This window comes from Bacillus rossius, chromosome 7, assembly GCF_032445375.1.
Source record: "Bacillus rossius redtenbacheri isolate Brsri chromosome 7, Brsri_v3, whole genome shotgun sequence".
Classification (NCBI taxonomy): Eukaryota; Metazoa; Arthropoda; class Insecta; order Phasmatodea; family Bacillidae; genus Bacillus; species Bacillus rossius.
Window position 1 is genome coordinate 58760139 of NC_086335.1, and position 22344 is coordinate 58782482.

At 37.1% G+C, this 22344-nt stretch overlaps 1 protein-coding gene across 2 annotated transcripts in view; it reads left to right on the forward strand.

Annotated features, from left to right (window-relative positions):
• The window catches only part of LOC134534123 (alanine--tRNA ligase, mitochondrial), a 30062-nt gene continuing 7718 nt past the window's right edge, over positions 1-22344 (forward strand). Inside the window, exons 1-13 of one of the 2 annotated variants that reach the window (XM_063372211.1) lie at positions 1-275; positions 1975-2225; positions 4135-4308; positions 6079-6224; positions 6942-7136; positions 7571-7715; positions 8708-8847; positions 10159-10306; positions 12432-13131; positions 16168-16555; positions 18997-19216; positions 19930-20075; positions 21606-21807. In XM_063372211.1, the coding sequence (XP_063228281.1) occupies positions 1992-2225; positions 4135-4308; positions 6079-6224; positions 6942-7136; positions 7571-7715; positions 8708-8847; positions 10159-10306; positions 12432-13131; positions 16168-16555; positions 18997-19216; positions 19930-20075; positions 21606-21807 (2838 nt within the window). In that variant the 5' untranslated portion in view covers positions 1-275; positions 1975-1991. Of the gene's footprint in view, positions 276-1958; positions 2226-4134; positions 4309-6078; positions 6225-6941; positions 7137-7570; positions 7716-8707; positions 8848-10158; positions 10307-12431; positions 13132-16167; positions 16556-18996; positions 19217-19929; positions 20076-21605; positions 21808-22344 lie in introns of both variants that reach the window. The other variant, XM_063372210.1, reaches the window with a different exon arrangement.

The following is a 22344-nucleotide window of genomic DNA, read 5'->3' on the forward strand; positions in this document are numbered from 1 at the left end:
TTGTTATTCCACTTACGATTATAATTCATTATTGTGTGACAATTTTTTTTATATATTCAGGTTCTTCCGATGTACTGAATTAAAACAGCAAGTATCATGTACCACAGGATCAAGCCAACAGGATTATGCCAATAGGGTCAGGCCTTCAGGATCCAAGGATTTGTTTTTTTTTAATTATACATAGTTGGCTACAGTGTGTTAAACAAAGAGATACATGATCGTAGGTAAACAAAACAAGAATGGCGGTGGCAGTGTGAAAATACAGGCTTTGTAATGTAAGCTTTAAATCGTTATTTTTGACGAACCAGTTGGAATTAAGAAACCATGTTTTTAGGGTACATTCAGGGACGTCTCTAGTATTTTGAAGGAAAAAAAACACATTTTCCGTTTTTATTTACTTATCGTTTAAGTGCGACGATATTTATAATATATATTCTTAGGATATATATATATATTAAAGTCACCCAAAATTATACTATCTTGGGCATTTATAACGTTAATCCTCCTAGGATTTATAGAAATATATGACCAATCATGTTGGAATAAACAAGCAGTAATAGGTACAACTGGAGACTGTTTGCATGATTTTAGTTCTATCGTTTCGAAGTATGACATACTTCTGTTTAGGTAAAAATGTGGTAATCCAAATAATTATTTATAAAAGCATTGCAGCCATCACCTGTTTTGTCTCTGCTTAAATATATAAACCTTTGAAGTTATGAAAGTTATAATATACACATTTATTTGCATGCATCCTTGCTTTGATAAATATATTTTTACAGTTCCTAAACAGTTATACAGTTAGTATAATTTTAATGGACCTAGCATTTAGATAGAGCACTTTAAGAGCTTTTTTCTTTTTCCTCAGAGGGCATCTGGTCATTAAGGATGAAATTACTAAGTGTATCGTACCTTAGTTCCATAGAAGTTTAGTATTTTTAGTGCACACACGTTTTGCTTATGTTTACACTCATTAGTCATGTGTGTCTGATTTGTAGACCCTTTAAAACTTCCTTCGACTCATATTAATTAGCCTGAAATTTATGCTTCCACTAAAAAAAAAAATTTTTGCCTTTCTTGTTTCACTTCTGGTTTTAATGTACCTGAAATGTACAAATTTGAAAGGAATGGAACTTGAGTTCATTGAGATTTACATCGAGGTCATGGGAGACGATGAAGGGTGATAAGATTATAATGAAGCATTGAAGCGATGGACGGGAGTACCCTGAGAAAACCCACCGGTGCTCGGAAACTACTTGCGAAAAATTGACATTTGACCCCGCGGGGGTTTGAACCTGGAGTGATGTGACCACTTGAGAGTCCTGCCTACCCGTGAACACATACGGTGTGTAGAGCTTCAGAAAAAAGTAAACCTGCAATTTTTAAACTGCTCTAGATATCCGATTGGGACCTATTTACGAAAAGCATTTAAGTTTACCAGTAGAGATTCTGGAAATCACTCTAGGGACTGGCATTACACCTTTATCTTTATTTCTCTGTCATATAATTTTATAGTTGCCGCTCAAATTTAATAGTTGCCCTGAGCAGGACGAGAAGACTGCGCAACAGTTCATAGCCTTGCGCTTAGAGGTGACACCGCGCTAGAAGTACCAGTGAGCGTCACACTTATCATCCTGCCCCACTAACACAAATACACCCCTGACTAGGCCGGCCCCTCAATCATTCTGGCCCAAAATTTAAGGTGAGAAAGTAAACTATGCCCATATTACAGCTAGAGAACAGCAGAATGAAGTGTTGCCAACATCTCTGGCGTATGTCACATTGTTTACACTTGCTTTATTCAGAATTACCACTCAAATAAGTAAAGTAAGTTTGTTCCTGTTTAACAGTTGCAGTAACTAACAAAAATGTAAAATATATTTAACTTCCATATTATTGGGTTGAACTGTTAGAAAAAAAAATCTTAGTCGCTTATAATAATTTGAATTTCTGTTTAGTGTCTTTTGTTTCCAGAATAGCAGGGCTCGACTATGAAACATGCCCTAATCTTCCGTCATCACGGAATGCTTCGGCTGAAATGTGTAGCAGCAAAAAGCTATCGTTGCTTGTGCACCAAAACTGACTCCGATAGAAGCTGCAAGGCAATCAGACGCAGATTCATTGATTTCTTTGCTCGAGAACATGGTCACACATTCATCAGATCCAGCCCCGTGGTACCTTACTGTGACGCCACTGTTGCATTTGTCAATGCCGGGATGAACCAGGTAAAGTTTCATTTTTTTATCTCTGTGGTATCGTATATGAATTGTTTTCGTGCCTGTGTTAAATGGCATTGCATTAAGTAAATTTTGGTGGCAATACAATGGCATAGTAGGAGCGCGTGTGCAGAATTTCATTTTTTTCGGGAAGGAGAGAGGTGACCTCGTTTTCTGCTGTTTGCTTTCAATTGTTGGTGGGAAATATAGATTTCACAGGAATTTTTACGGGGGATATTTCTCCCCTTATTCCTCCCTTTTTGTGTTGGCCCCTTGGCTCTTGCAGCCTAGTAATATTGTTGTTTTACAACTTTTCTTTAACAATTAAGCATTGGTGAAGGTGGATCGTGGCTGGGCTGGGCTGCAGCTAAGCAGAACAATTTAAAATACTGATTGCCTTTTCACCCCATTTGCGGTCAAATATATGTAAAAATGGTTAAGGTAAAAAAAACATGTTATGAAATAATATATGTAATGTAAGTTATTATTGCTCAAACTTTACCTCCCTGCATAACTTGCTTGAAGATATGTTTTATTACTGTAAAAAACTAAACTACACTGGAGGTTGAATTTCAAAAAAGTGGTAAAAACACCCTACAAAACTGATTATTTAAGTTGTTCATGCTCAGTTTCTTACCTCTCGTTTGATTTTCATTGGAGATAGTATGAATTTTTTACAGAAAAAAAAAATGTTACGTACCCTCCTTGCAATATTTTATTTGGCTAAGGCACAAAGCATGGAAAATTTTATTTTCTATAATTTACTCACAGGTATAGTTAATATCTGAAGAACAGACTTAAGATTAAAATGAAGTAACTGCTACCCTGAAGATGGTGTCTGAAAGGTCGACCGAAAAGTTGATGAAATCTTGGCCTTGGATGCAGCTAAAACCCAGCAACTTCAGACTATGGCATTGGAAGCCTGCAAACCTTATTGTGACTACGATGTATCATGATATGTTTCAAACAACAATGTTTAGCTTAAATATCTTTACAGTAATAATTTATAAAACAGGTACAAGCAAATGTAAACTCTGATAACATTGTTTGGGTGGGAATAAATAAGTTATCTTGTTATGTAAATTTTTTTTGTTGTTAATTTAAGGTAACAATTGCACTGAAAAGTTGATGTTAATATATATATATTTTTTTTGGGATAACTTACATGTTTGAATTTTCTATAGTATCTTGCGTTATCTTCATGTTGCCCCTTGCGAACTATGACCTCACACGATGTTAGTAATTGCTCAGGATTGCCTCTTGCCTTCAGTAGTGTAGTCCTCGCTCGCGTGCTAGAGCTGACCTGCCACAGCAAGGTCTTCAGGCAACACTGTCCTGTGCACTCCCCACCGTCCCCCCTTCCCCCTCTGACGAGCAGACCACGTGTTTCGCCCCGGCACCGCGGGGTGGGGGCGAGCCCAAGCAGTTTGCCTGTTTGCCGCGAGAGGGCTCCACTGTACGGTCTTTGAATGTTACATTTTATCTTAGCTTCTCACAAGTAATCCAAGCAAACAAACTGCATCATTTTTGAAGATATACATGTCATTTGAATGTCGGAAAATGCTACGATGTAAATATTTTACTACCATTTTGATACGTACATAACTCATTTCAATTTAGTGTTGAAAGTTGTTGAAGCGCAACTTGAAAATAAGTGTATTTGCATCATAATTTAAAAATCAGTATTTTGCATTTTTAGAAACCTATTTAAAAAAAAATTATATAATTTATTCGTAAGAGAGAACAAGTTTGAAGAAAATGATGCACTTACTTCATGATGAAGTTTTTGCAAAACTTGAGTCAAATATAAATTAAAAAGTAAAAAAAAAAATGCCTTAATGAAAGGAAAGCATTATCTGAAGGCAATTTTAACGCAGGGATCAGTACTCCTAAATGGTCTATTTTTTTTTGCTTTCAGTTCAAAGGAGTTTTTCTTGGGCAGAGAGCGCCTCCGTGTCCAACAGTTGTAAACAGCCAGAAATGCATCAGAGTGGGTGGGAAACACAGCGACCTGGATCTGGTTGGCAGCGATGGCTACCATCACACGTTTTTTGAGATGTTGGGAAACTGGTCCTTCAATGACTATTTCAAGGTTTGTGATTCTTCAGCTTTTTTATGCACGTGCAGTAAAACCTCATCTGTCCGGTCTAACTGGACCAAAGCCCATGCAGACAATCAAAATTCCGGATAATCCGGGTAATATGAGAAACAAAATCCTTAAATAATCAGACTTACAGTTTAATATGATAAAAAACCTAAGTTTTGTAATTTGTAACAAAAATACCTAGTATACATGCCCTATATTGATTACAAGACATTAGAAAAAATATAAAAAATACTTTTCTACAACATTTTTTAACAAAGAATTTGGTCTTTTTTCTTTTATTTAAAACTTGTAGGGCCTTTGATTCAAGCACTGTGATGCAAATGCTTTATCAAATAATTAAGCTGGAGCGGTGTTGGGCTGATGCTCCAAGTGTTAATTAATACTAAGGAAAAATTCTAAGAGTACACTGTAGTCCCGCTAATTGGGACTCCTCTCGTCCAGATACCCGGTTCAATCCAGTCAGGATTAAAAAGAAAACTTCTAATCACAATGATGTTATGTTTTGTTAATCCTTCATCATTTCTTAGGTTTAAAACTTAAGTCTATAGTCTACGTATACAGAAATATTAAACCTAAGAGTTGTATTTGTAAAAAAAAAAAATGGTTTTTATAGTTTAACTCATCTTAAAATTGTAAGGTGAGCATTTAAAGGCAAATTCCGTTTAATCCAGACTTTAGGTGATACGGATTTGGTCCTATCTCAACTAGTCCAGATAAGCGGGAATTTAAAAATTCTTGAAAAAATTGTTTGTTTCTCCTCAGTTTACCACTATAGTTATTACAAATTTGCAGTTGGAATGCTGATTATGAAATCATTTATTTTTGATAAGTACGTCTATGTTAATAAAATAAAGAAATAGTGTACATATTTTATTTTATTTTATTTTAAATATTAGTGATAGGTACTATTAGGTTCTTGGTCGTTGTGATCGCTGGGAAATCTTACTCTAATGCAAAGTCTTGAATGTTCGTTTTAAACCTCCGCTTAACTGGGCAGTATATGTATTTGCTTTGTTTGAGTTTTTTTTGTAAGAGACTAGTTTTATGAAGAGGTTGTTGGTAGACACACAACACCGTCGTGAGCTGTTGGGTTTTCTCTGAAGCACATCTTCCTCCTCCATCCCTCCAAGCCATTCCGTTATACAAGCGGTTTTGTAATACTCAGTCCACCATAGTAGTGAGAAAATTTATATGATAACTTTTTTGCGATAAAATTTTGTAATAAATTAGTCTAAAACTGATACATCCAGAACAATAAAAATAAATTAGCGAGCATGTGTTGTTTAAAAGTGATCCATTAAGAGATGTACCTACAATTAAACAAAATTAATTGTTCTTATCAATGCTTTTTGATACAGTTTTTTTTGTTCGGGAAATGACATACCTTGAATTTCAAACATTGAAAGATTCATTTTTCAGTGATTTGAATTAACTTTTAGTTAAATGCTACTTAATTCTATTTATTAACTTGCATACTTTCCGGTGTTATTTTGGTTTTATCGCAATTCACCATATAATCTTGTCCCTAGTAATGACGATGTCGATGAGACGTCTAGCCTGAATTATTATTCATCAATAATTATAATCATAGTTGACTGAAATTTAATTGTCTCTGTGCAGAACATGTACAAATTTTGTAGTCTGTAGGTGCATGGTAAGGACTTTTCTAGTTTCCATTAATTGTGTGTAATCTTGCTTTAATTAAAACATATATTTATAACAGTTTGAAACTCTTTAGTTTTTGTTTTGTGTCAGATGGAGGCATGCCAGATGGCATGGGAACTGCTGACTGGCCCATTCTGCATCAGCCCTGACCGGCTGTATGTCACGTATTTCAGTGGCGACAACAGCATGGGTCTGGAACCAGACCTGGAAACAAAGCATATATGGCGGAGTATTGGGTTAGTACTGTTTCACATCTTGTAAAGTTAGGCAGGAATATGTTTATATCATATGTTAAAATATATATATATTTCTTAACTTCCTAGTTATTTCTTAAAACTACTTGAATAAAAAGTGCCAGTGAGTATAGGGTGTAAATAACACTACTTTATATAATTTGAATGCTGCTACAAGTAAGAACAACGTGAGTGTTCTTTCTTGTCAACTTGTTGGTACTAAATTTTGAAATATAGAACAGAATGTTTGGGAGGGGATTCATCTGAAGACACACTCTTTATCTTCTTTGAAATGCAACCTGCCACCCATCATGACACTTGGTTGTGAATTTTTTTTTTTTGTGTAAAGCCATACATTGGTTGAACTTAATGCATGTATTGCTATTAATGAAAAAAACTATTGGTAGAGTATAAGTTAAAAGGAAAACTTCTGACTAAACAACATTTAGTAATTTGGACACTGTAATTTGCATATAGCAATTTTGAGCCTTAAATGTCTCCGTTCTCTATTTTTGCCATGGATAGAGTTGCACCTTAATTTATGTACATAGTATTACTGTGTACATTTTCTAGTCCCCAGTGCAATAACTTTTATTCAGTTACGTAGGTATATTATTTACCATTTTTACTGTGCTAATTCAATCTCAGTTTGTAAAACCACATCTTCTCGCACAGAGTTTGTGCTGTACCAATAATCATTAGTGTTCCTCCTCCTTTAAGTGTACCGGAAGACCGTGTCTTGCCGTTTGGGACTGCCGATAATTTCTGGGAGATGGCTGCCACAGGCCCGTGTGGGCCTTGCACGGAGATTCACGTCGACCACGTGCCGTCGAGAAAGAACGCCGCTGACAAAGTCAACAAAGGTCACGCTGACCTCACAGAGTTGTGGAACCTGGTGTTCATCCAGTACAACAGGTACGTGTAAGTCGCTGGGTAATAATGTTGATTTCAGTGTTACGCAGTGTTTTCACGTGATTTTCTGTGTTATTCCAGTTTTATTGCAATTCATTATGTAATCTTGTCTTCAGTTATTTGTCATGTTGCTGCAAGAATAGGAAACACAAAAATAACCATATAATGAACAGGTTAGGAAAATTTGTGTCAGATTAAATAGTGAATCATAATAAATATCAAGTATGGCTTCAATAATTATAGTGTCAGTTTTTTTATAACTTCTGCAAATGTTAATATCTTAAATAACAAAAAAATTTCTTTCTGTAAATTTGTGCGTCTGTGAGAGAGAGAGCTAGGAATATGTTCGATGTTTGCACATTCATCTGTTTGCTGTCATCACAAGAGCTTGTACTTAACTGCCTGAATATGTTAATGCTAGCACCTGATTGTTATAGGACAGCAGACGGTCAATTAAAACGGTTGGAGTCTCATCATGTTGATACAGGGATGGGTTTCGAGAGGTTGATTGCAGTAATGCAAGGCAAAACATCGAATTACGACACGGATGTGTTCCAACCGTTGATCTCTGCAATTCAAAAGGTACTTTTTTTTTTTGTAATTTGTTTTTTAAGTTCTTGACTTTTAACTTCTCATTTATTCTACATCCACCTGTGGTTTACTTGTTTTCAATGGCTGAGCCATCTACATAGAGCTTCTTGCTGTAGAGATAGTGTTTCATTCCCATAGATATTGATTTTTGATTCTTAAAGTTGGGAATGTGGCAGAGGATGCTGAAAGTAGAATATTTTCTCAGGGACAGCTGGTTCATTAAAGTTACAAACATGCCCTGATAATCCAATTAAATGTAATTATATCCTTGAAAACACTGGAATTAAATTTCCCTCTTTGAATAGTTGATATCAACCACTGTTACACACATTAAACAATACCTATGATATTACCTATAATACAAAATACAGTATAGTTAAAAGTCTCAACAAATATGCCAGCTTAATTCCTTTATTAAACTATAAAATAGTACCTACTATCCCTTAATACTCTATCTTAGTTTAATTATACCTATACAATATATATTCCAGTTAATGTGTGTTTAGTTATATTTATTGTTGAATACTTTATTGTCCAGTTTTGTTATAGTGGAGTCCATTTTTGTGTAGTATTGTTTAGCATTCACATCTTTGTACCTATTTGTATTTGTTTTTGTGTAGTTGTGTGTGATTATATTAGTGTTTTGGTTTTGTGCCTACCATCTAAGAGATATTTCTGTAGGTAGGCATGTCACAATTTTAATTAAATAAATAATATTGTCGTTTCCGGCATCAAAATGTTCGCTGGCACTGATTTTTTCGTAAATACTTTGCTACAAGTGTGTGCAGGTACCCTTTTTTTCCACCCCCTGGCTTCCCGCACTTTTTCCCCACACACAAAGTCACGCTCGCTCGGATGAACTGCGATTGGCATTGAACAAGCCCGCAGAGTTGGCGTAGCAGGACACAACTGCAGTATTGCCAGTGGGAAGTTACCGTGCACGTGTGACTCTTGTGTGGCGGACAACTGTGTGTGCTCCACAGGCGACTGGTGCAACTCCGTACAGGGGAGCGTTTCTTGGCGACGGCGGCGACGGGAACCTGGACTGGTCGTACAGAGTGCTTGCCGATCATTCGAGGATGGTTACAGTTGCTCTTGCGGACGGCATGTTCCCGGACCAAAAGTACGTCAAGTCCATTAGTCATTGGCAGAGTTGGCACGGTACCAGTTATTTTGACGTGATAACGTCTTATAAATCGATGCGAACGCCGGCTGCACGCACAAAAATTTTGTCACGTTCCGCCTGAGCCGAGCGTGCAAGAACCGGCCGACCGCCGTGCGAGAAATCTTCTATAATATCAAACATGTGTTAAGGCAGGCTTTTTAACTAATTGTTCGTGATTATATTTAAACAAATTATTTAAATTAAATTTGCAAAAAACTGTAAATAATATTTGAAAATTATAAAGCTTATGCAAATTTTCATCAATGTTTTCTGATGATATTATCACGTAAAATTATTGTCCGTAAACCAACTTTACAGACAACCTTTTTTTTTATTTTAGCATTTTATCGGTACTCATTGCTGCGATGCGTAGTACAATATATCATATGTCTGGTTTTGACAGTAGTACTATTATTAAATGATTTAGAGAGTGCACAATACTCTACATTGTACTTACAGAGTTATATTATACTGCAGTATACTGTTTATATATGCTCAACTGCAGTTCTGCATGTATTTCTCACAAGATTGCTTGTTTGGGGATGTTAATTACCAGAAGGCCTACTATTTATACATACATTACTTGGGTTAAGGGTAGTAACCTAATTTATGTGCATATTTTTCTCTGTGTCAAAAATAGACCTGGAAACCATCTAGTCATGTACTATGTACTAAGACTGTCAATTTGTTGTGTGTGATTAAGTTGGAAGTACTGTCATGCTCTCAAACCATTAGAATTTCCTAATACGTATGTGTGGAACATGTTTTTACACATGTATGAGTATGCATTCTGATTCTATACTACCTAGTAGTGTAAGCACATTTCTCAATATCCCTAATTGTTAATATATTTTGTTGGGTCAACTAAATGTGCCAAATATTTTCTTACATTTATCATTTGTGTTGACTAATGCATCTTTTTTTATTTCAAAATTTTTCTTGTAATTGATTGACACTTTTAATTGAATTTGATTAATTTTAACGCATGTGCTATCCATCCTGTTGAAGGCAACGCTTATTGTGAAACCCTTCGAAGGGGGAATTTTATGTTGTCTAGTGAAATAAATGTTTAAATGTTGTTTGCAATATCATTTAACACTCATTCATGATGTCCAAGGGTAAAATAAGATGATAAAGTCAAACTGTGTCAAATTTCAAATTCTTGTTAAAATTAATACAATTACACATAATCGGTGAAAATCCTTCTGTCTCTTGTCTTGCAGGTAAAGCAAACAATTATTTGCAGTACATGAACTTGTTTGTTTTTAGTCATAAGCTGCGGCGTGTGCTTCGCAAAGCTTTGCTCGTGTCGCAGCAAGCGTTCAACGTGAAGAAGGGTCTTTTGAAGGAACTCACCAATCACGTCGCTGAATCACTTGCCTCCGCATACCCTGAAATAGGCAGCAGATTGAAACAGGTAATGTAAGTATCGCATAACTTTTTTTCACTTGCTATGATGTAAATTTTCATGACAAAATGTCACTGCGCTACAAATGTTAACAATTATAAATATTATCATTCTAGCTTATTTATGTCAAAGGTTGGTAATGCATGGTTGATAATGCGTGGTTGGTTATGTTAATTCATTCTTTAGAAATTATTAATATGAAGTAATTTTTTTTATGGAAACAATAAAGTTTTTTATAAGATAATGTACTGTTGATTTGAATTATTTGCACTGTCCGTAGGACACTGTGATAGAACATTTTAAAACTGTCCTCACCAAATATCTTGGTGGGTGAGAATTCATTTGGGCAGGCATGTATCACCACAGGAGACTTTCGAAGTGAATCTTCAATTAGTCTTGTTCTATTTGTCTGTTTATATCCTAGCCATCATGAGTGTCATCTGCATTGACATGTGCTTTTTCCGATGACCAAACAAACTGTTTACACGTGGCACTAGCCGCCAAGATGTTTGACTTAAATGGTACGTAGTCAGGGCTAGATTTTAAGGAATATTTTAACCTGCCCAACGGACAGGTGTAATCGAAAATTTGCCTGTCCGCCATCCAATTTGCCTGTCCGCTGTTTTACCCAAATAAAAAAAATTTCAAAGTCGCTGAAAAAGTGAGAAAAAAGGATTTTTGCTATATTTTGCACCTATTTTTATCACACACTTAACATCCTTATTTAATCATCATTTTCAGACGAGTCACTGTCTGAGTCACTGCACGAATTACTTGGCTGATTCTCTCTTGAACATCTTCGATAAGGAAGCTGAAAGGGTCGACGTTTTCTCTGAACATTATGATACCAGAGATTTATTGCTGGTGCTGGATCAAACTCACTTTCAGAAGGTGACTATTTGAACACGCATGAGGGCAGACAGTGTATCATCATTTAGACAGTTTCGCCATTTAACATTATATTCTGACTTGTCCTCGTCCGTTTTTCTTTTCTGGTAGTTTTGAAGCACCAGTAATGAATTTCCACATTGTGTAACGCAGTTAATTAAATACTTAAACAATCGCCGTGACAAGATAAACTGTAAAAGATTACCGTGTCCTCTGTAAACAAGTAATGTTTATTTTTTGATGCAACATTTGACAGGCGGATTTTCAAGCAGTCGCAGTCACTGCGGCCACTGTCAGCTGCATCTGGAGTACGCCGTGAAATGTTAACCACGCGAAAACGCTTTTCTGTTAACAAACTATGTTAAAGTAGAGCAAGGAATTAGTAAAGTCGCGATTTATAAAGACAATAAATTTAAAAAATTATATACAACGGTAAATTACGTAATTGTTGGCTGCACTGCAACAAAATTAATTAAAAACATGGCTACAAAAACAAACATCATCGGTGTGAGACGTTTTGCATCTCTAGCATACGAATACGACTATGTTACGTGAATCATGACGTGAATGTAAGTTTTTAAGAATTATGATTCAGAAGTATTCAGCACGTTTTGTACATAACCTACTTTTTTTTCCTGCGGTGTACAATAGCCAGAGTCGTCCGTCACAAAAGAGCAGCCATTATTGTTTATTTATAGATATTGTCAAAGACGTTTTATTTGCGGTCGTGGTCGCATAAATTTTATTAATCACTTCTGCTGCATTAGTGCGTGCGAATAACCTCGGCGTCACAAGTTGCACCTGTCCACCGGACAGTTGCCTTTTTCATTTTGCTTGCCCGGACGAGATTTTGCCTGTCCCGGGCAGGCGGACAGGCGCTAAAATCGAGCCCTGTACGTAGTTATATTTATGGGCAGAAAAATTCATGTAGCGCAGTACGGAATATGTTATTGTACACGGTGTCTGTCACTGGAGGAATATTTTTCCTTGTGTGTAAAATTGCCCGAAATAAATATTTTTTTTTTGCATATCACAGTATCAAATATTTTTTGCTATATGGCAACAATTTGTAAGTTTTAAAAATCGAAATTTTGTACGGTTTTCTTTCCCATTCCTTCAGTACTGTGTGGTCGATTTGTGCTGGTGTAATACGACAAAAAAAAATGAAATATGTGTTGAAATGAATGTGTGTAAACCGGACCTCGGCAAGAAGAGAGCCGGGAACTTAACGGCGCACGTGTTACAGGTGCAGGTGATTGTAGACCACGAGGAAGATGTGCTGGCGCGGATACGCCGGGAAGCCACGGCGGAGTGGCAGACGCTGGTCGGCGCCAAGCCCCAGCTCCGGTCGCTGGACGCGGTGGAGATGCCGGGCCTCGTCGCGGGCTACCGGGAGCTCCGGGCGGCCGCGCCGACCCTGAAGGCCTTGCCGGCCGACCTCGCGTTCAAGCTGTACGACACCCACGGCCTCGACCGGGACACCATCGCTCGGCTCGCGGCGGCGGAAGGGTTGGCGTTCGACGCGGGGGAGTTCCGGAGTGCCCTGGAGGACGTGAGGTGGCGCTCCAGGGCGGGCGTTGCCCCCCGGGAACAACCCGCGCATCGGGCAGCGGCAGAGGAGCTGAGGAAGCGTGGCGTGCCTCCGACAGACGACCGTCACAAATACGACTTTGAGCGGGCGGCGAGCTCTGGGGAGTACCGGTTCCCCTGCGTGGAGACTGTAGTGAGGGGCATAGCCGTGGAGGGGAGGTTGGTCCTGCGCGTCGACGCCGGGGCGACGGAGTGCTCGGTCGTCGTGGACCGGACGAACTTCTACCACGAGGCAGGCGGCCAATCCTGCGACGTCGGCTGCATGTTCATGCCGGATGGGAGCAAGCTAGATGTGAGAAGTGTAACGAATGTTCAAGGATACGTGTTTCACAGTGGGATATTTACTGGAATGCCTGGTAAGTACTGGCACTGTATCCAATGTGATCATACGTATATTTATGTACTTACCTGAAGGTGTACAGTAGGTATACAAGTTGATAGAAACATCAGGAATCTTAATGCAAAATAAATGTAGTATGTACAGACCTTCAGTGAGTTTTTCATACTAAAATAAAATTAGCCCTACCAAATACGTAAAGTGACCTTGAGTGGGAATAGTATGTATTTCAGCATTCAGGGATGTTGGTTAGGATTTTATGTTTTGTAGGTGACTTATTTTCACTTTATTGATTTGGTAGCTTTCTCTTGTTTTTGAAATTTTTAAATAATATTATTGCTCTCATTTATGTATAGTATATTCTAAACTTGACATCAAAATGCTAAAAAATAGTGATTGTTGTAATACACTATCCGAAAGTTATGGTGAACACAAACAAAAAGATCACTGAATTATATGTGCGTAAAGATGAGTATGTGAAATGGGAATATACAGTGCCTTGTAAGGGGCGGCTTAAATAGTTAAAACTAGGGATGGGATTTTCGAATCTTTGATTCGTCGAATATACCGAATCCTATGGATTCGAGGATTCGTAGGATCCGAGGTGGGATTCGAGGTAGGATTCGAGGTGGGTTTTCAAGAGTTTTAGGTAGTAATTGAAAATTGTAGTGCTGGGCGAAGTTCGAAAATTTCGAACCGAACCGAACCCTTACGTTCGGTTCGGTTCGAAACCTCTTAAAATATATTCGAAAAACCGAACGTTCGTTTAAAAAAAATTACGTTTTTCTAATTTTCTAAACCCCATTTGAGACCATTCACAAAACAAAACAACAAAATTCCATTACTTGTAATATTACGACTTTTATCGCATAATCGTCGCCTCAAAAGTTTCAAGCGCATACAAAATAAAAATTATTAATCGTCGCATAACTCGCATAGCATTTTTTCATATAGGCGCGCTTTGTTTTTTGTTTACTTTAGAGAAATTTGTATGCATTTCTCGTACTACGTAATATAAACTATCGTACAAATGCCAAAGGTCTTGTATATTATACCTTTAACTACAGTGCGTGTACGAGAAGTGTTGTAAAATCACCAAAGATTGAGTATCCCATACGTTAAACTAAAGCGCATGTACGAGAACTATCGTATTTCGGCAAAACTAACGTGATCAAGTTAACACAAGACAAATGCGGTAGGAAATGACTACGTAAATTACGTATTTTAAATTACTGGGATGTATTTATTTTCTTTGGCCTTTTTGGTTATAACAGTGAGGTTCTGAAAATATTAATTTAATCTTGTGAATTAAAAGTACTGGTCCAGTAAATTTTACAGTACGGTACTAAGTTGACTAGCGTAGTCGCGGCAGCCATCATTATTTATCGTGTTTTTTTTTCCGACGCAAATTTCTATAACCACACTTATTACGTTACGTTTACAATATTATTGTTTTTGAGGTGATTTGCGATGAGCAGGCTTACGTCGTTTAAAATTTCCAAATGGAGAAAAGATATTGACGACCCAGATTACCCAGAACCACCCAAAAAAAAAAGGCTAAAGTTTCTTCTGACGAGCAGCATTGTTCCAAGAAAACAGCAACTGCAGTCAGCGGGTTTTGTAATGTAGATAGGTAACTTAATTCACATTCGACTTTTTTTAAATGTCCTATTAAAAAGTTTTACTTATTAAAAATGTTAGGTTATGTCTACCACAAAAATATGTTATGTGGCCTTATGCTGAATGTTCGTCATCTTTATAATATTAGGTATATATTTTTAAATGAAGGTTAGTGTACACTAAAAAAGGAAGAATGCAAAATGATTTTCTCTAAACTGTTTTCTTTCCTTCATTATTTTTGCATAACCTTTACTTATAAAATGTTTTGTAATGTTTTAATAAAGCTGAGCTATATAATGTCTTAATTTTATATATGGCTGGAGAACATTTTTTTCTCACCATTCAGTTAAAGACCAAAATGCTGGTGGTCGGTTCATTTTAATTCAAAACTATTTCTGTATGAGGTTCGTTTCGGCTCGGTTGGAAATTTTTTTGCTATGGTTCAATTCAGTTCAGTTCGGTTCGAAACCAGAGAACTGAGTTTCGTCCAGCTCTAGAAAATTGTATACCTAAACTATATTATAAAGGTAACGGAAATAGCACAAACATAAGATAAACTATGTTGCATTTTGTCAATTAGCATAACTACTCGATCATTTCCAACCTTCAATAATATAACATTGCAGAAAAAAACGTAACTTTTATTAAATGGTGTCTGTTATACAAACGTATTTTATTCAAAACATAGGAAGGATTAATTTAACAGAGAATTAGACAGATGCAAACTTACGTCCGTGGTTTTTGAGGTTATTTGTCTCTATTTTATATCATTTATATATGCACTTATTTTATAATTTTATAAATACACATGTGATTTTTTTTAATACATAGGCCATTGTGTGATTTTTTTTTAATAACATGTGATGAAGTTTAGTGTGAGACTGGGATTCGAGATTCGATGACAAACACTGAGGATTCGAACAAGGATTCGGATTCGACCAAAATGTGGATTCGTCCCATCCCTAGTTAAAACGAAATAAGCCTTAGCCTTGCTTAGTGGTACCCAGTAGGGTTGGGTCCATGGTGTTGTTATCAGACCACTTGCCGTGTACCATGTCAAACAGAGGAGTTGAGCCTAGATGGTCGCACATGGGGATTGTGGCAAACATTGCTGATGCAACAGAATTCCCGGGAGTCCACTCTTTACCGTCTTTTCGATTGCAGGGCCTCATTTAATGTCATTTAGGACAGCAGTCCCATATGAGCCTCCATTTCAAAAAGCCTGTGCCTGTAAGTTTATGTTACACGTGCCATTGTTATTATTGCACAAGTGTTGATGGTAGTGGCAATGCAGTGGTTGAAAAACTAATTTCTCTGGCAGCATAGCTGTAAGTACTAGTGAACTTGTAAAATGTAGGTTACCATTTTCCAAAAGAGACGTTAAAGCTGTTTGTGTGCAGTAAATGTCAATAATTTGGTATGTACCTCGTTGCAGGAGCCTGCGTCTCCGTGGGAGACGCGGCGAGGCTGGAAGTCGGCGCGGCGCGTCGCGTCGGGAACATGAGGAACCACACTGCCACCCACATCCTGAACGCCGCCTTGCGCCAGCGCCTGTCGGTCACCTGCCAGAAGTCGAGCCGGGTCGCGGAGTCCGGGCTCTCCCTGGAGTTCTCCGTGTACGGGGAGTCCTTCGGCCCGCGAGACGTGGAGCACATCGAGGGGACGGCGAGGGACGTCGTCAGGGCCTCCGTGCCGGTCCGGAGGCGCACCGTGGACGCCGGCCAGCTTCTGGCGCTCGATGACGTCACCTCGGTGCCGGGGGAGGTCTACCCTGAGGAGGGGATACATCTCATCGAAATAAAGAGCAGCAAGCTGACTTCCAGGTGATTGCAAAATAGAAGAAAATTGGTTGTCTGTAAAGTCGGTTTACGGACGATAGTTCAACGTGTACAACGTCATAGCAAAACGTTGAAATGATTGCATACTTTTATGAATAAAATTGAATCATTTTTAATTGAATTATCGCTATTTTTTATGGATACAAAGAAGGAGTGAAATGAAATCTACAATTTAATTGATAAATTTACTTTTATTTGCACTCATCAATTCAAATATGTTTATTACTTTGACGAAGAGATTATTTAACTATGTAACTTTTATAAATGTTTGCTGTTTAACTTCTTCCAATCTGTGTTCTTCTGTTAAGGATAGGATGATGATAGGAAAAGTAGGAAACGAATGGGAGTGTTTCAAGTTTAATGTGCCTCAAAAAAGTCAAATCGATGGTTGTTCCAATCGAGTGGAAGAGAGATAGATGCGGCGCAAGCGTACAATGAGCGTAACGGGACAATGAGTCATCCTTTTTCGTGCGTGCAGCTGACGTTCATCAATTTATTAGAAGTCACGTCAAAAAAAAATCCCTTTTTGTTATAAACTCTTGGGCTTGATTTTATCAGTGTTTTTAAATGTTTAAGAAAATTTAAATAAATGACATTCGTACATACAGTGAAAGGTTTTTAATCCAGCATGTTCTGGCCCACTGTCATGCCAGACTAGAGATTTTGCTAGATTATTGAATGTCAGTATAGTTTTAATGGGAATACGTAAGAAAAATTATGGTACAATAACAATGTTATTTAAAACAGGTTGTAATAATCTTTTCTATAAAAAAAAAGGATGGGTTTTACTGTTTTAAAAATAGTCTCGGATATCACGTTGCATCCGTGATTCAGATTTCTTCTTCAAGTGTACCTGTGAAATGTGAAGATTAACCAGCTAGAAAACTGTAAATACTTTACAAAAGTGAAAACAGACAGTAACGATAAATTCTGAGTGAAATAAAAATGCCGGCAGCACAGCTGAAATCCACCTTAAAAACTCTGAACGCACTGGGCTCGATTGCTGTCAAATGACAGAATGTATGATTAAAGACCTTTCACTAATTTTCATTGCTGTTTTATGCTAGAGCAATTGTATAAAAACCCCACTAACTGAAACTGCTTATGAACTTTATTTCACAATATTGTTGTTTGCATTGCTGTTAAAGAATGCTTTCCCTGACTGACCTACTTTGGTAGGGAATTTCACCACATGCCATAGGCGATTATTAAAGTATGAAATATCTTCTTAAAATTTCCATTAAATTTTAATCATTTCTTCAGACTGGCAGGTTTGCGCTTCTCAGGTCCTAAAACCTAAACATTAAAAAAAAAAATTGGTTAAAATTTAATTTCAAATTTTGCATTGTTTTCTGCTTTGCATTTCTGTTGTCCAGCAATTATTGATTTTTTTTTATGGAATAAATGTTATTTTAATTTGATTGGTGAATTTCTCTCGAACAAAATGGTCACTAAAGGAATGAGTTGAAAATAAATTTGTTGCAGGAATGCCAGGTTATTTGAAGTTGTGTACGTCGAGGTAGATTATAAAAGTACTTGATGGTGTGGTATCGATACTATTGGAGTAAACCTTCCAGGCTGCTGTTTGTAATAGATTTTTGTGGTGATTATTTGAGGGTACCTGTGAGCACTCATAATAGTCATAATTATTAACTATCAATAAGATATGCCCAGTAAAAAAAATTTTTTTTTTCTGTTCTATGAATTTTGAAACATTCAAAGATTACCTTTTTCATGATTTGAATTAAGTTTTGGTTTATTTTGCTTGATTCCACGATGTAATTTGCATTCCAGTGCTGTATGGTGTATTATTTTGCATTTCGGTGTTATGCTATTCTGTGCTATTTTGGTTTTATCGCAATGCACCATATAATCTTGCCCCTACTCGTAATGCTGCGGTCGTTAAAACATGGGTGTCGCAAGGATATATTTTTTTTGGGGGGGGGGGGGGGGGGACTTCAATTGATTTAGTTGTTGAGGAATATCCATCCCCTGGAATAAAAGCAGAGGGTCCGGGGGTCCTACCCTGGAAAAATTTGGAGTTTGAAGGTGCAAAAGGTGGTTTTTAGGCATTTTTCTTTCCTAAATATTCTAATTATAGTTGGTTGCAATATATAATTTATTTTTTCTAAAAAAATATTTTCAGAGAACAAATTTGTAAAAACACAGTTAACATACCTGCATTCGGTATCGGACCTGATTTTGATTTTACACGAAGATCGAATTAAAAAGTGCTCACATTACCACGATTGGACTAAATGCACCATGCGCAACATATGGGGTATATCACAGAAATCATATTTTTAATATAACTACAAAACTAAATATTTTATTGGAGGGGACGAAATTGAAGACTTTTATTATCGGGGGGGACGTGTACCCCCCGGTTGCGACGCCCATGGTTGAAGCCAGAAACTGTCGGGCAGAGAGCCGTGCTGCGGCACACACGTCGCCAACACGGGCGACTTGTCGGACCTGTGCGTGGTGGGCGTGGGCGCGGAAGGGGCCGGCGTGCGCTCCTTGCGGGCCGTCACGGGCCCAGAAGCTGCCCTGGCTCGCCTCCGGGGGGAACGAGCGGAGAGATCGGCGAGGGACCTGTCCCGCAGAGTGGCGAACATCTCGCCAGAGGAGCAAACGCCGGAACAGGTCGGCCTTGCCTCGTAGCTTTGATCATTGTGAAACACAGTATAAACCTAGTGGTGTTGCAGGGACTGCTGGAAAATTATTTTTTTGTGGGGTTTGTTAGGTCAGACCACCGGACTCATTCTGCACAGACCTACGATTAGAGACATAATTTTATGGGGTTACGTTTAGGTTAGATGGAGCCATATTCGACATAAAGCGTGTTAAGCTGTACTTGATAATTCAACAAAATATTGGTACAAGCTGGTACAAAAAAGTGATACAAGCCACATTTAAATTTTTATTTTATTTTATAGAAATTTGTAAAATGCCCACTACCAGTTAAAAGACTTTAATGGTGGGTAAGATACGTTTGGAATGCTTTTGTATACTCTACTTTTTAAATAAATGTTTTTTCCATGAATAGGTTTTGTTTTTATGAATAACTTCACCTAACAAAAAATAATTTTTTTGCATAAAAATTGCACCCCTACTTTTTAAACTTGATTTTAGTATAAAATACTGTATGTGACTATCATGCGATAAAACATGGTATTTTGTGTTCTTTGCCTTTGTTTACTGCATAGATATGCTATGTTGTACCGGACTTTGTCCTGTTGAATTTTTGTTTCCTGTTGCATGCTTATATTCCTCCCTTAATGCTCCTAAAGAAGTATAATTTCAAAAATGTTAGCACGAGTACAAAAAATAATTCAGTATGTTTTATCGTGTTACAGATAGAAACGCTGCACAAACAGCTATGTGATGTTCAGCAGCTGTTTACAAGAAATGATGATCTTCCATACATAGTGTGCCTGCGCTGTTTGGAGGTGGTGCAGGAATCACTGAAACAGTTGAAGATGGTTGCCCGGACCACTTTCAGGTACGTGCACTAAGTAACATTTTAATTACAAAATTTGATTACCACAGTAATCATTAGTAAAAAACACTTACTACATATATCAGGGTTCTGAAATTTTAATTTCACATGCAATAACGGTAGTATTAGTAGGTGTACAGTTCCATTTTATCTTTTAAAATTTATTATGTAATATTTGTTATTTTTTTTGTTATGGTTATGAAATTTTTACTAATAATAGTATTTGTTCCAAATGAGTCAGTTGTACTCTAGAAAAGCAAATACTCTTACGTTCAAACAAGATTTATGTAATTGAGACAATTCAGTGGTAAAATTTGATTTTATAAATATTAAAATCTTGCTTATCGTTTGTTAGAGCTCATGTGTTACACGTGTGGACTACCATAGGAAAAGCTACAAATCTTTTGGTTGTTCCTTGTTTCTGGATTGTGTATCTGTGGCGGTTATGGACAGATGTACCGGCAGGATGTGGTCATGACGGGAGAGAGTGAAACCAGTTGAGAAGGGTAGCGGGCGAGAGCAATCGAGGGGCGGTTGGCATACAGGTGACGAGAGCTAGTGTGGATCGAGAGATTCAGGCATCAGTGCATACAAATATGTGCAGGTACAGAGTGTGAAAACATGAAATGTAATCCACTATGAAACAGGAAACACTGGACTGAAATGTAAACCGACAATAACGATAAACTCTGAGCAAACTAAATATGTATGACAGGGGCACAGTATTGGGACCTAAAAAAATCTGAACTTGAGCAGCTCGATTGGTGCCGGGTTACAGAACTTTCGCTGTGAATGTTTACACCAAACCTGGTTCTGTCTGTATTTATCAGTCTGCATTACAGTACTGAATAAGGACAAGATTTTATGATAAATTGATATAAAACCAATATAACATAGCAAAGCTTTTTGATACACCATATAACACCAAAGCACCATGAAACACTGAAATGTAACTAAAGTCATTAAATTAATCAGCATTTATAACAAAAATTAACTTATATCACCAAAACCTAATCTTTTGAAACAATAAACACTATAAATGTAATTTATTTACTGGTAAATTTGTACCAAAATGTATGTACAATGCTAAAAGAATTTGGAAAAATGTTTAGTTTTTTTTCATTTTGCAATTGTTATTAGTTACTCAGTTTTACATTATGACTTTTAAGTTTTTCAAACATTCAAATACTTGCCAATTTATTTTTATTGTTTGAAATAACTAAACATCTTTAATAAAAATCATTATTTTGTAAAAGTACAATATATATTAGTCAAAATTATTAAATTTATTAATATTTGTTTAATAATATGCTGTAGTTGTGAATGAAACAAATTCATAAAAAAAATTAAAACAGTAACACCGAAATCTCGTGTTTTTTTTTTTTTTTAAATCAGTTTAAAAATAAAACCATATCTTCTCCTTAATGATTATTCTATTAACACTCCAGAGTAATAATCAAAAAGAACCTCTACCATACTACCACACAGCATTTTATACCAGTTCTGCTCTTAGATAGTAGTTATTTCTTGCAGAGACACCATGAAGGAGGAAATGCAGGCAGTGTTGCGATCGGTGCAGCAACAGCATGGGAAGTTTGTGGTCCACTTCTTGCGCTGTTCGTCCGCCAAGGACACTGTCCCTCTGCAGAAGGCGACCAGAATGGCTCCGCTCACGCCCGTGCTGCTGTTTGCCGAGAGTGAAGGCGTGCTGAAGGCCAGGTGCTGTGTCCCTCAGGTAAGGGGCCTTGCACGTTCTGTTTGTCTCGTGGCAAGTATTCATGACGTTCACAATTGTGACATTGGCATTTGGAGTGCTTGAGCTGTGAATTTTTTTAGTTTCAGTGGCGAGATTTCAGATTAAATGCAAATTCGTTAGGATTATATATTAATCATGTTTGCTTATTTTCTGTTTTTCCTGACACACTACCAAATTCTTAACTGGTAGTTTTTCTCTTAAATGTGCGATTTTTCATAAAGAGTGCTATATTTTGCATACTAGATTGTGTGAAAATCATGCTATCTGATCACATGAATGATAAAATCATACCTCCTGTTAATGAAGTGTTAACCAGTTAAAACAGGTAACATGTTCTCTCGTGGCAATTGTTATATAAACCTAGCAAAGTAATGGGGGGCACAGGAAATCGTGCGGAACTTGCTGCCTTTGAAGATAAAATCCTCGTACGTCAAAATTTGGAGGTGTTCAGGAAGTTGAAAAACTTATAATAAAATACTTATTTTGCTTCATTTGGTATGTGTTCAACAAATGGTC